Raw genomic sequence first — 15,765 nt, 5'->3', positions numbered from 1 at the left:
AGTTGGAAGAATTTTCAGAGTTCATCCAATCCCTCCGCACCTGGAGCAAGAATTCTCTTAACTTTTCTAACCATATGACCTCCTGCTTATGCTTGGCAATGTCCAGTACTCTCAAATTTGAGTATACATCACAGTCACTAAAATATGCTGTTAAAACACTAACTGCTGTGCCCCTCTTGATTACTGATTCAGCAGGTCTGAGGTGGGATCTGAGAATCTGCATTGCTAACAAGTTACCGGGTTAAGCTGAGGGTACCAGCACAAGCACATATTGAAAGCTACTGCCTCACATACTCAACACCCATCCTTCACTAGCAAAGTTTAGTATGCCTAGTATTCTTTGGGTATGTGCCAGACATTGTATTTGGAAATGTTTATACAAGTAATTTGAGGCCTGAGATGAACTTTTTCTTCCAGAAAGAACTTGATTGTCTTGCCAGATATCTGGAGGTACTAACATTCCAGGGTCACTTTGATCTGATTTCAGGGCTTGAGGATTTCTAAGCCATCCAGATAATCCAAAGCCCAGTTGCAGTCAGTGGGGGCATTTACCATAGTCTTTTTCTTGGCAAACCCTGGAATTTAATTGTGGCAGCCCTAAAACCTTAGAACTGTCAAAAGCACTACTCTGCTTGTATGTGCTTCTCAAGACCAGCAAATATTTTCTATAAAAGCCACCCCAAATACCAGATTCATCTCTCTAGATTACTACTTTTTCTAAATCTTGAACTAGTAGTTCTTCATGATCTTCTTAGCTTTATGGAACCTTCAAGAATAAGTTTTTTAAATATTTGCACAGTTCATCTAGTCCTCAATGGATGGATTGGTGTAAATTATGTAGTCTGCTTATAGTGGAAGTATATATATTTTGTTTATTATGATATATTTGACACATTTGTTTTTTCATATTATATAGTCACTCCTATATTAATCTTTCCTTTTGTTATTTTTCATGTGCTTTTTGTTTAGAAGGTTCATCTCATTTAGGGAGTAAATAAAACTATATTTTCTTCTAGGTTTATATATTTTAATTTTTACATAGTATGCTCTTCAATCTAGTTAAAATGTATTTCAGTGTATGATGTTGATGAGTAATCTTTATTTTTTTAATTAAAATAGTTGACCATTTTGAGCTATCCCCTCTATTAAGTAAACCTTCTTTCCCCACTGATTTGAGATGTTATTTTCATAAAATATTATATTATTATGAAAACTAAAATCTATTTCTAGCTTACTTATTCATTTCACTGTTCTGTTTAGCTTCATTATCACACTGTTTTAATTACTACTCTTGTATAATACATTTTAACATTTGGTGCAGAGGTCCTGTGTCATCAGTGCTCTATTTCAAAATTTGCTAAGACATCCTCACCAATTTATCCAGCTCTTTGAATCTCTTGTCAGGACTCCTTACAAAAACAAACCCTTTTGGAATTTTCATTGGAATTGCATTTAAAATATAAATAATTTGAGAATTGATATTTATAGTATTCATTCTTCCTCTCCAGGGACATGGGCTATTTCTACACTTATTCAGTCTTTTTTTTTTTTCTTTTAATTGAGGTAATAATGGGATTACTCCAATGAGGTATTACCATCATAGTATTCCCACCACCCACTCACCCATATTCTACCACCATAGACAATTGTGCTTCTTTCCCTCTTTGTTTTTACCCCTCCCCCACCCCCTAACCTCTTTGGGGGCTTCATTTCTGTAGTCAGCTCTCAAGGCTTGGTTTTTCAGCTTGTCTTTATCTGACTCTTAGTTTACCTTTATCTGACTCTTTAGTTACTTTATATTCCACATATTAGTGACACCATCCAGTATATTCAGTCTTTTTTTAACTGTTGCATTCATAGTAAGGTTCTGTGACTTTTCATATAGACAAATCTTAGGTATTTTACACTTTATGCTTTACATTTTTGTCTTAAAATGAATTTCCTTTGTTATTATAAATTTATTTTTATTTTTTTAATATTTATTTATTTATGTATACAAGATCTGGGGTACAGGCCAGAGGTGTGGGGGGTGAGAGGATTCAGCAGAGACAGAGTGGGGATCAGAACAGGCAGACTCACTGAAACACACTGCTGAGGGGAGTAGCAGGTGAGTCAAGAGAGGTCTGCTGTACCATGTGGGTTGCTCCCTGGCCATGGATCGAACTCATGCTGCAGTGGCTACAGACAGCTTTAGAGGTTGCATTTTAACCCCTTGCGCCACCAGGGAGGCCCTTTATTATATATTTCTGACAATTGCTAGCATCTAAGAAAGTCATTGATTTTTATAAAATTATTCAATAACGTTTGTAAATTCTCTTACTAATTATAGGAAGTTTCACTGTTAATTCTCTTGAGTTTTGTAGAAAAACAAATATTTTCTACAAATAACAAAAACCAAATTTTCAATTGTTAGAATTCTTATTTCCATATACTATATTTTATGGCATTAACTAAACAATTTAAGTTATAGTGACAAGCCTTATCTTACTCCTGAATTTAATAAGAAATTTTTCTTATGTATCTTTATTAAGGCTGTTTTAGTAACAGTTGACTTAAAGTAGGCATTATAGTTACTATGTTTTCCAGTTTACTAATTTTCTTACCAGGACTTACATTAGGAATTGGTATCAAAAACATCTCAATTTTTTTGCCCTGGTATTTAAGATAGGGAAAACTAGAAGAGAAGCAAGTTCTATTTTAGATGTATTAAATTAAAGATGCCTAGTAAAGATCCAAGTGAAGAAGTCAAGAATGGAAGTGGATATATGAACCAGCAGATTAGAGGATGGATCATAACCAAAGAGTCATTGACACATAAATGGTAGTGAAAATTATGGGACTAAATTGCCTATGAGGAGAGTATAGATGGAGAAAAGAAGTGTCCTGGCATCAATCCCTGTGGTATACCAGCATTCAGAAGTCCAGAAGAAGAAGTAGAAGAGACAGCAGAGACCAGAAAGAAGCAACCAGGAAGGAGGAGGAAAAGCAAGAAAGTTCATTAATGGTGAAAGAGAAGAAAATACTTTTTTTAAAAAGATTTATTTATTTATGCATACAGAACTGGGATACAGGCCAGAGGTGTGGTGGGTGAGAGGATTCACCAGAGACAGAGCGGGAAATAGAACAGGTAGATTGACTGAAATACACTGCTGAGGGGAGCAGCAGGCGAGTCAGGAGAGGTCTGCTGTGCCATGTGGGTAGCTCCCTGGCCAGGGGTCGAACTTGTGTTGCAGTGGCTGCGGATAACTTCATAGGCTGAATTCTAACCCCTTGCACCACCAGGGAAGACCAAAGAGAAGAAAATATTCAGTAAAGGTGCCAGTTGTTAATTTTATAAAATACTGCAGCAAGGCTGATTGATGAAATCTGCTGGACATCTGCTGTATCTCAGGCTTACTGCGTGGTTCTGAGGATATCATGATACTAGGCACTGCCTTACCTTAAGCAGCTGAGAATCTAATAAGGGATATGTATTTACAAATAAATAAAGCAATGCATTGCTGGTAGCATGATAGAGGTATGAGTGAGATATGGTTGGAACAGTAGAAAGCCAAGTAGGCACAGGGAGCAGTATAAGCAGAGGTCAATAATCAAGCATCTTTGGTGAACTGTATGGCTAGAGTAAAAGGTGGGATCAACAGAAAAAGATAAAGATTGAAAGAGTTCAGGTCATTAAGGTCCTTACATGCCCTGCCAAGGGTTGCACTGGGGGTGGAAAGATTAGATCAAGAGGACGAGATGTTTCAGAATGCTGCCAAGACTATTGCAGTTTAAATGGTTGTCCATGAAATACAGTCTACATAGAAAATCCAGAGAAATTAGAAGTTTTGCATTGATTGAGCATGAAGAATAGCAGGTAACTGAGGAACCAAAGGGTACAAAGATGAAAAGCAACTTTAGGCCAGAAATGTTTTCTCGTATTCTAGGAATCTATGATTTCTGGTACCTTAAGTCCTACTATATTCTGATATTACTTGACTGTTCAAAAAGTTAAATTTAATTGGAATTTTTAACCAATTTAATTGTATGTATTTCAGGTAGAAGACTTAAGACATCACATGGACAACAGTCCTCTAGAAATGTCCTCAAATATAAATCCAGACTTCACACTCATGGACTCAGTAACACAGCAGAAGTCAGACCTAGACATGGAGCTGGATACCAGGTTGGAGTCAGAACAAGATTCTGAAATAGACCAGTTTAATGAGATGGACCCTGAATCTGAATCCAAGCCTGAGCATGAGCCTGAATCTGAGATCAGGCCCAGGTCTTATACTTATCCTCAGAAACAACACAGATCTCAGTTTCAATCAATGCCTTCCAGATCCCCAACTTATCCTAGGACATGGTCAGTGGACAAGAGGCGTCAAAAGGTGAATTCATATCCACCCATGCGCAATGACTCTGAAGATTTCTTGGATGTAATATGAATGAGAGGTTAGATTCCCTTGGCAAATCCTCCCCACCCCACTGGGGTCACTTGGTCAGGAGACTTAGACTAATGACAAACTAGCAGTACTTGCTTTAGGCTCCACCTGCCAACTTTTTCCTTGCTCAGCCCTGCAATCTCACTCCCACATGAAAATACTAAATACCAAGAATTGTCTCTGAATTTCCTTTGCAGGCTCACCTCATTTAGCAGATTTTCTAATGAGGTATTTCCTTCTTCACAAATCCTACACCTCTGGGGGTTTTACCAGGCCACCTCTAACTTACTCCTCTCATCTCTGTTCCCCGTCTTACAAAGAGATGAGGCTCAAATAAAATATATAGCTCTAGGCTCAAATAAAATATATAGCTCTCTTATATTTGGACCCTTCCTGCACCTTCTCCCTTCTATGTATTCCATATGTCCAAGGAAATGTCAGGTGGAAGAAATTCCAAAATGGATGGACATGGTGGGAAAAAGATGAGGAAGAAGAAGAAAAAAGACGGAGAACATTTGTATTTTACATGCAAGTTATCTTCATTCAATGATGGTGCAAACTGGGGAAAATTGGCCAGCCTGTGAGACCTGTAGAACAAGGAATTGTTAAGCTGAAAGTACTTTTACCATCACGCCAAGGTCAGGATCTAGCCTTGGTCTTCAGATTCACATTCACCATGACTTTTTCTTACAGGTTTCTAAAATACAGACAGCCTAGAATTTGTATTCTTGATGGACCAAACCTAGCTAAAATCTGTGACAGACACATATCCCTTAGGAGTTGGAAGTCAATCATAACTAGCTTGGTCCAAATCCATTCAAAAAATTTCACTTACCCCCATTTTTAAAAATCTTGTATTAAACTGCAACAAAAGGGAAATGTATATACCCAGGCAAAGGTATATTTCCCACTCAATAAACAGTACTCCTCTTGCTTGGGTACTCAATATCTCTTGCCTGTTAGAAGAAAGTCTTGTTAAAATATAGGTTTTTCATCACAGAGATAGAATGGGCATTCACTCATTCTACAAATTTACTAAGTATCTACCACATACATGGTACCTCAAACTGTGGGGTAGTTAAAGCAATATTATTCCTACTTTACACATGCATAAGCTGAGACTCAGGTAAGAGTTTTACAATTAACTCAAGTGGTCATATATAATAATTATACCCTAAAAGAGGTGGGGGCCCAGTCACAAAGTCACCAAGTCACCATTTATTCACTCAACACATTTATTGAACTCCTGCCATGTGCCAGGCACTGTCACAGGTGCCAAAGATATAAGAACAGAAAAAAATAATTTGAAAATTTGACAAGTAGCTTGAAGATAAATTCAGGAAACTCTGAGGGCATATATCAGGATGACCTGAACTTATCTTGGGCATCAACAAAATTCTTCAGCTATGACATAATATCTGGCATCTGAAGGATGAGTAGGCATTAGGCCTAAAGAAAGTTCCAATGACTACAGGGAGGGCAGAACCAAATGTAGGAACAAAAGTGGTGACCATGGGTGAGTGTAGACTCTGGGAACTCAGGGACACAGCCACATGAAGTCTAAGGGCAAGTACCATGTTACAAGGGTTCAACCAGAAACTGGGTAAAACCAGGAATGAATTTTCAGGTTGGTAGGGACAGGAACAGACATGTGTCAAAGCCAAGGAAATATTTCACATTTAAAACAGGAAACTAGGAAGTGCATGGAAAGTTCCATTTTTGTGAGCTACCTCCTCTTGCTCTAACTCTATTCTAGTCCACATTTCCATCATAAGAATGTCTTTAAACACAGAATAGTGTTTGACACTTAAAGCAGCAAGTGCTAAAGATTAGACTTGGGTCCTTCCCTGCTTCAACTACAACATAACTAAATATTGCCTTTGATATATGATCTCAGAAAGATGTTTGATTTATTGTCTATCTTCAAAGAAATATGCTATAAACTTCCATAAAGAAAAATAGTCTCAACTGTAAGTAGCACAACATTAAAGAAAAAATAAGTAAGTAACAGAGCCTCCCTGGTGGCGCAAAGGGTTAAGACGCAAACTATGAAGCTGTCCACACCTGTCTGCAGCACAAGGTCAATCCCCAGGCCGGCCAGGGAGCAACCCACATGGTGCAGCAGACCTCTCCTGACTTGCCCACTGCTCCCCTCAGCAGTGTATTTCAGTCAATCTGCCTGTTCTGCTCCCCACTCTGTCTCTGGTGAATCCTCTCAACCCCTACACCTCTAGCCTGTACCCCAGCTCCTGTATGAATAAAAACAAATATATCTTTTAAGAAAAAGAAAAAGAAAAAATTAGTAAGTAATAATTCAAAGACTGGGTCATTTTCCAAAATTCAGATCACCTAAAATTCTAAGATGTGAAAACTACAAAATTCTGCAAGTTAGCTTACTTTTCATAGCATGGTTATAATTGCAGGTTTTATCACCCTAATGAGAAATGGAAGAAAAATTCTAAACACTGAAAAACTAGTATAGACTGGACCTGAAAGTATGTCTTAACACAATTTTTTCATTACTGATTTTTTTTAATCCTTGGGGGTTAAGGCATGATTTTTATATGTGATGAACTAAGTTGAATCAATAGAACTGCAGAAAAAGGTTTGGAAGAGAAATTGGTCAACATAGATGACCCAAGGTAGCTGTTTCTAATATGTTCAGTATCACAAAATGCAATGAACCATGCTTGAGTCTCACAATCTGATTTAGATTATATTTTGATAGTCTTATATCATCTGAATTGATGACATGTGAGATAGACATGAATGTTGGGGTGCCAGGAGCTGTATGTTTGGTCACTCCCAAAATTCAGATGTTGAAATCCTACCCCACAAGGTGATGGAATTAAAAGGTAAGGCCTCTGCCGAGGGAAGAAAATATGACAGGCCCAAGAGGAAGGCCTGGTCCCCACGGGCTGCTACTCTTGGAGCAGTGAATCAGAGGGACTTGTTTGACAGTCTCCTGGATAAGAGTGGGATTGATTATCTCTTGGTCAGTAGAGATGAAGACAGTCTTCAGGCTTGACACTGAGGAGATTCACACCACATCAAAGAGGAAGAAAGTGAAGAGGAAACTGGGAGTCGTGGTCTGGAATGGGGGATACTTGTGGAAGGATTGTCAGCTCAACCAGGGGTTCTGGAGAGGAGAAACACTCCTCTTATTATGTGGAGGCACACTCACTTGAAAGAGAGGAAAACTTTATGGAGGATCAGGAGTGTTCTATACAGGCTGGTCCATGGTGGAGATAATATTAAGAGTAGGTGTTCTGTTCTATACTCCCCCTTCCCACATCCTGGGACTGATACTTTGTGAGGCATACCGAGAGCACAGGGACTGCTGAGTCTCTCATATCAAACCCCAGAGAGGAAAGTTATTGGGGTGCCACAAACACAAGCCAGTCCCAACCTAATTCATCCACACTAACATCTGGATCCCTCCAATTTCCTACCCATCCTGCATACTCAACCACTACAAAACAGATTTTAGTATATACAGAAACCAGCCAATGCATAAATAAAATTCTAATGATATTTTAAAAAAATAAAATAGGAAGACCTCAAGTAGCAAAATGAGCAGACAAAAAAAACACCTGGAAATATGGGACCTCAAGAGAGTATGACATCACAAGGGGAGAACGACTCTCTAGAATAATAACACAGAAAGATGGAAGCGCAATCTCCCTATTCAAATAAAGAGTTCAGAGCAGCTATAATAAAATCAAAGACATAGAAGAAACTCAGAAAAGTAAGTCAAATTAGTACAAAAGAACCTAGGAAAGCAAGTCAAAAAAAATACAAGAGGAATAAGAAAAACTAATCAGAGATACAACAAATTGAGAAAAATTAATCAACTCAAACAAAATGAACAGAAAGTAGAAATTGAAACTTTAAGAAAATGAGAAATTCAGGAAGTCAAGAGCTCAATCAACCAAGAACTCTAGAGAAAGCTGTGAACGTTGAATAGATCAAATGGAGGATCAAATCAGTGCTCTCAAAGATAGTAATACAATAAGTGTCCAATGGAAGTAGAGAGAGAAACTATATATTTTAAAAAACGAAAAGGCAATTTGAGAAATATCTAACACCATTAAGAAAGCCAACATAATGTTAATGGGTATCCATATATATACGGACAGCTAATCTATGACAAAGAAGTCAAAAACACTGAAACAAGGAGAGCCTCTTCAATAAGTGGTGGTGGGACTGGACAGCTGCATGCAAAAGAATGACCATGATCTCACACTATACAACAAAGTCAACTAAAAATTGGTCAAAGACTTGGATGTAACCTGAAATCATAAGACACATAGAAAAAAAATAGGCAGAACTTTTCATGACACAAACTCTAGCGATGCCTTTAGGAATTTGTCCCCAACAGCCAGGATAATAAAAGAGAACATAAACAGCTGGGACTATAGCAAACTAAAAAGCTGATGTATAGTGAAAGAAACCATAACTAAAATGAAATGTCACCCTACTGAATGGAAGAAAATATTTGCACACCATACATCTGACAAAAGACTGATATCAAAGATATACCAAAAAAAAAACCAACTCATAAAACTACAAAAATAAAACTAACCCAATCAAAATATGGGCAAAAGATTTAAACAGACATGTCTCCAAAGAACACATCTCCAAACAGCCAGCAAGCACATTAAAAAATGTTCACAATCACTTATTATTAGAGAAATGTAAGTTAAGACCACAATGAGATACTATCTCACACATGTGAAAATGGCCCATATTGAAAATAAAACAGAAACAAGTAGAATAAAGGCAACCCTGCTACACTGCCAGTGGGAATGCAAACTGGCCCAGCCCTTATGGAAAGCAGTACAGAGGTGTCTCAAAACATTAAACACATATCTGACATTTGACCCAGTAATTTCAGTCCTACGTATCTATCCCCCCCAAAAAAAAAATCAAAAACACTAATTTTAAAGAAAGCTTGCACTACCATGTTTATTCAAATGTTATTTATTATAACTAAACTGTGGAAACAATTTTAGTGGCCCAAAACAGATAAGTGGATCAAGAAGATGTGGTACATATACACAACGAAATACTACTCTACAATCAAAAAAGATAAACTCATGCCATTTGAAGCAACATGGATGGAGCTTAAAAATATAATGCTATGTGAAATAAGTGAGAAGAAGAAAAATAGATACCAGATGGTGTCACTAATATAAAGTGAAATATAAAGTAACTGAACTAAGATTCAGATAAAGACAAGCTGAAAAACTAAGCCTTGAGAACTGACTACAGAAGTGAAACACCAAGGGGGGAAGGAGTGGGTAAGGGCAAAGATCAAAGAGGGAAGAAAGCACAATCATCTATGGTGGTGAAATGTGGGTGAGTTGGTGGTGGGCGCCCAACACCAATATTCCCTCAGTTAAAAATTAATAAATAAATAAACAAGGGGGGAAAGAATAATATGTATCCCAGCAAGGGAAGAGAGAATGACGGAATAGAGAGTCTATTCAAGGAAATAATAGAGGAAAACTACCCACACCTGGGGAAAGAATTAAATACACCAGTCAATGAAACTAAAAGAACACCTGGTTACCTAAATATAGCAAAACTTACATTAAGACACATAATATTGAAACTAGCAAGCACTAAAGATAAAGAATATTGAAGGTAGCTGTAGGAAAAAGCAGGTAATGTATAAAGGTATTCTCATTAGGCTTACTTCAGACTTCTCAGCAGAAACCTTACAGGCAAAGAAAGAATGGAATGATGTATTCAAAATACTCAAAGATAAAACCTGCCAGCTAAGAATACCATATCCTGCAAGACTCTTCTTAAGATGCAAGGGAGAAACAAAAACCTTCACAGATAAAACTTGAAGGAGTTTGCAAACACTTGGACTCCCTTACAAGAAATGCAGAAAGAAGCACTCATATCTAAACCAAACCAAAGAAAATTCACAAAAAATTAAATGAGGAAATAGATAAAACCAAAAAACTCAAGACAAAATGGCAGTAGCAAATACACATATATCAATAATCACTCTAAATGTACGTGGAATGAACTCACCAATCAAAAGGGAGAGAATGTGTGGTTGGGTTAGAAAACAAAACTCAACTTTCTGTTGTCTCCAATACATAGGTTTAAAGTAAATGCCTGGGAAACAATCCTATGAGCAAATAGGACGTAAAAAAAACAGGGAGGCAGGTAAAATCATATTGATAGCAGATAAATTTCCAGTTAAAAAAAGGTACTGAGGCATGGTTCCTTTACATGGGATGGATAATACATAATGATTAAAGGATCAAAGCATCAAGAAGATATACCACTCATGAATATATATGCACCAAGTGAAGGAACACCAAAATCATAAAACAAGTATTGACAAACCTAAAATCAGTCATTGGCTACAACACAATAGTTGTAGGAGACTTCAATGATCTACTTAGGTCAATGGACAGATCAATCAGACAGGAAATAAAGAAACAATGGGCCTGATGAACAGATGGGCCTGTTAGACATTTATAGCACACTCAAAAAAACCAAAAACTGAGTACACATTCTTCTCAAGTGCACATGGAGCATTTTCCAGATTAGAGCACATGTTGGGTCACAAAACATGTATCAATAAATTTTCATAAAGATTGAAATAGCAAGTATCTTCTTTGGTCACAATGTCATTAAACTAGAAATCTACCACAAAAAGAAAGCAGGTAAAACCTCTGATATACGAATAACACACTACTGTATGACTATTGGGTCATCAAACAAGAAATTTAAAAATATCCAGAGACAAATGAAAATGAAGACATGACCTACAAGAACCTATGGGATGCAGCAAAAACAGTATTAAGAGGGAAATACATAACAATACAGGTCTTCAAGACACAAGAAAGAGCTCAAATAAATATTTTAAGGAACTAGAAAAAGAAATGAGACCAAAACCAATAGAAGGAAGAAAATAATAAAAACTAGAGCAGAAATAAATGAAATGGAAGACAGAGACAATTCAACAGATCGATGAAACCAAAAGCTGGTTCTTTGAAAAAATAAACACAATAGGGCCACCTTGGTGACACAAGGGGTTAAGCACCACACTATGAAGCAATCTGCAGCCTCTGCAGTACAAGTTCGATCCCCGGCCAGCCAGGGAGCAACCCACATGGCACAGCAGGCCTCTCTCGCCTTGCCTGCTGCTCCCCTCAGCAGTGAACTTCAGTCAATCTGTCTGTTCTGTTCCTCACTCTGTCTCTGGTGAATCCTCTCACACACACGTGCACACACCTCTGGCCTGTACCCCAGCTCTAGTATGCATCAATAAATAAATCTTTAAAAAAAAAAAAAGAAAAAACAAACACAATAAACAAATCTCTAACTAGACTCACTAAGATAAAGAGGAGAAAACTCTAATAAATAGAATCAGAAATGAAAGAGGAGAAGGTACTACAGATATCTAAAAAATACAGAGGATCACAAGATACTACTTTACCAGCAAATTGGAAAATCTGGAAGAAATGGAAAAATTCTTAGATGCATACAACCCTCCAAGCCTGAGTCAGGAAGAAATAGAAAGTTTCAGTGGCAAGATTACAATAAAGAAATTGGAGCAGTAATGAAAAGTCTCCCCAAAAAATCAAAATCCTAGGATCAGATGATTTTATTAGTGAGTTCTACCAAATCTTCAAAGAGGAACTAATACCTATGTTTCTCAAACTCTACCCAAAAAGTTGAAGAAGAGGGAATGCTGCCAGACACATTTTATAAGGCCAACATTACTCTGATACTGACAGCAGACAAGGACGTCACACACACACACACACACAAACAAAACTCACAAAAAAACCCCACAGACCAATATCAGATGCAAAATCCTCAACAAAACCTTAGCAAACTGAATTCAACAATACATTAAAGCAATCATATATCATGACCAGGTAAGATTTTATTCCAGGAATGCAATGGATGATCTAACATAGGCAAATTAATGTAATTCACATATAAACAAAAAGAAAGATGAGAATCACGTGATCAGATCATTAGATGGCAAGAAGGCATTTAACAAGATTCAACATTCACTTATGAGAAAAACTCTTAGTAAACTAGGGATAGAAGGAATATACTTTAACATAATAAAGGTCATATATGACAAACCCACAGCTACCATCATACTCAATGGTGAGAAACAGAAAATTTTTCTTCTAAGATCAGGTATATGACAAGGATATCCACGCTCACCATTACTGTTCAACACAGTATTGGAAGACTTAGCTAAAGTAATAAGGCAAGAGAAAGATATAAAAAAAATCCAACTGGAAAATAAATCTATCACTGTTTGCAGATGACATGATAATATACATAGAAAACCCTAAAGACTTCACTAAAAATCTTAGAATCATCCAATCAGTGCAGTAAAGTGGCAGGGCACGTACAAAATTTTGCTGCATTCTTATATGCCAATAACAAAATAGAACAGAAAGAAATCAAGACAATAATCCAATTTACAGTAGGATGCAAAAGAATTAAATTCCTAGAAATAAACCAGAGGAAGTGAAAGACCTATGCAATGAAAATTATAAGACATTGTTAAAAGAAATAGAAGAAGATATAAGGAAATGGAAAGATATTCCATGATCATGACTTGAAAGAATTAACATTGTAAAATATCCATCTTACCCAAAGCAATATATAGATTTGATGGAATCCCTAAAAAAGCTTCAGCAGATTCCTCAAAGAAATCGATCAAACACTATTGAAACTTATATGCAACCACAGAAGACCCCCATATAGCCAAAGCAATCTTGGCAAAAATGAAAGGAATGAAGGCATCATACTCCCAGACTTTAAATATACTACAAGGCTATAAAAATAAAGAGAGTATAGTATTGGAATAAAAATAGACAGATCAATGGAATAGAATTGAGTACCCAAAAATAAATCCACTTTTATATGAACAATTAATCTATGACAAAGGAGCCAAGAGTATGCATGGAGAAAGGAAAGTTTTTTCAGCAAATGGTGCTGGAAAAACTGGACAGTACTGTGCAAAAAAAAAAGAAAGAAAGAAACTAGAACACTCTCAACCATACACAAAAATTAACTCAAGATGAATTAAAGACTGGAAATCGTAAAACACATAGAAGAAAACAGGCAAAACCCTCCACAACACTGACTTCAGGATATCTTTGGGGCCTCAACTTCAGTGGCAAAGAAAACAAAAGCAAAATAAATGAATGGGACTACATTGAGCTAAAATGTTTCTGTACAGTGAATGAAACTATAATTAAAATGAAAAAGACACCCTAATGCATGGGAGAACATATCTGTACATCATAGATCTAACAAGGAACTAATATCCAAGCTCTATAAAGAACTTACACCACTCAACAAAAATGAAACAAAGAACCCAATCAAAAAATGGGCAAAAGAATTAAATAGACACTTCTTCAAAGAAGACATACAGATAGTCAACAGGCACATGAAAAATGTATAACATTACTCATTGTCAAAGGAATGCAAATCAAAACTACAATGAGATACTACTTCACACCTGTGAGCATGGACCATGTCAAAAAAACAGAAACAACAAATTATGAGGGTATTGAGAGAAAGGAACCCTCATACACTGTTGGTGGGAATGTAGATTGATCCAATCCTTATGGAAAACAGCATGGAGGTTCCTCAAAATGTTAAAAGTGATATACCAAATGATCCAGCAATTCCACTTTTAGGCATCTACTTGAAGAATACCAAATCACTAATTCAAAGGAACATATGCACTCCTGTGTCCATTGCAACACTATATACAATAGCCAAATTATGAAAACATCCTAAACGCACATTGACAGAGCAGTGACCAAGGAGATGTGTATAGAAACACATCAGAATACTACTCAGCTATATAAAAAAAAGATGAGCTCCTGTCATTTGCAACAACATGGATGGAACTGAGTAGATTATGCTAAGTGAAGCAAGTCAGCAGGAGAAAGACAAATACTAGGTGATTTCACTCATATGTGGAATAGAGAGGGAGAAAAATCAAAGGAACTGACAAAATTAAATGAAAATAAGTCCCAGAAATATGACTGCAGCATTGAGACTACTTGAGGAGGAGGTAGGATAGGAAACAAAGCGGGGGAGGAGGTCCAGTGGCCTACACAAAGGACTGTGGTACTTTGATGGTAGACTGGTGTGGTAATAGACATCTGAGAGGTGTGCTGTAAATCCATATACAGAGTTGTAAACCAGTGTTATCTCAATAAAGAGAGAGAGAGAGAGAAAAGATAGGGCCTTTTGGGGATGATTACATCACCCTTCTAATTATTAATGTGATTAATATCCTCATAAGAGAGACCTCGGTTAAAAAGGAGGTGGGGACAGAGAAGGGGTCAAAAGGTATAAAGGATGGTGGCAGGAAAAAAAACAATAATAAAAACAACTCTGTATAATCAGACAGCTCCAAACACATAATAAGGTCTATAAGTACAGATAATGATTGTGATATACCATAATAACCAATAATAACGTAATTATTATTCGTTATGTAATCTGTGGCTGACGCCAAAAGACTGTTACAGGTGTTGCCCCTGGAGGGGGTTGCTGGTGAGAATAGATTGCCCCAGGGAAAATGCTAAAAAGTATCACATTTTGGGGTGGGGCAACTGATAAGTAATATAAGGGACTGCAGAAGGAGGTGCGGATCTATTCAGTCTTTGGGATTCAGGGTTTTTGGATCTTCAGCATTTTGGGGCCAGTGGACTCCGGCCCCCAACTTGCCAATCTTCCAAAAGGCTGTTGCAGAGCTCTGAAGGTGGAGGCCTCCAGCAGCCAACCTCAGAGAGGAAAAGTTCGGAGGCTTTGCAATAAGCCAAGTGTCTGAAACTGTTCCTGGTTTTACTGCTGTTACAGCCTGGCAGATTAAGCTGAAGACCCAGAACCTGGCACCTTGCTGAGCTGGGTGAGTATGGCCATTTGTCGGGTCGTTCAGCCACTGCAGCTGCTGTTTAGAGTGTCGCTTGTCAGGTGCTGCACTGGGGCATCCCTGCAGCTCTGGAGAGTCTCTCCTGCTGTGTCTTCTGTTGTCTTTCTGAGTTGGAACCTGGCCTAGAGCAGCATTTAATCCAGGGATAATTTCCCTTCAACGTTTATGTAAAAATTTTCTGAATAATCTACCCACTGCCCTGACTATTGGACTTAACATTTAGATAAAGGATAGAGAGATTTAACATTTAGCATTTAGACAGATAAAGGAGTGGTTTTAATTAACTTTGTGATTTCATAAATCCATGGATGAAGAAGTTTGAGCTCATGATATAGGTTTGTTAAAATATTTTCATTTTGAGAATCATACTTACTCTTTAAT

General features: G+C 37.2%; 1 protein-coding gene across 5 annotated transcripts in view; it reads left to right on the top strand.

Moving 5' to 3' along the window:
* SLC26A8 (solute carrier family 26 member 8) overlaps positions 1 to 5,457 on the top strand; it is an 81,432-nt gene extending 75,975 nt beyond the window's left edge. For 2 of the 5 annotated variants that reach the window (XM_037519584.2, XM_037519585.2), the window contains one exon: positions 4,038 to 5,457. In XM_037519584.2, coding sequence (XP_037375481.1) covers positions 4,038 to 4,430 — 393 coding nt within the window. In that variant the 3' untranslated portion in view covers positions 4,431 to 5,457. The remainder of the gene's footprint in view (positions 1 to 4,037) is intronic. The other 3 variants (XM_037519581.2, XM_037519582.2, XM_037519583.2) reach the window with 2 other exon arrangements.
* Positions 5,458 to 15,765: the final 10,308 nt, after the last annotated feature.

This window comes from Talpa occidentalis, unplaced genomic scaffold (assembly GCF_014898055.3).
Source record: "Talpa occidentalis isolate TD23 unplaced genomic scaffold, MPIMG_talOcc4v2.1 talOcc4.2, whole genome shotgun sequence".
Lineage (NCBI taxonomy): Eukaryota > Metazoa > Chordata > Mammalia > Eulipotyphla > Talpidae > Talpa > Talpa occidentalis.
The sequence above is the reverse complement of the archived record's forward strand: the minus strand, read 5'-3'. Positions and strand labels throughout refer to the sequence as shown.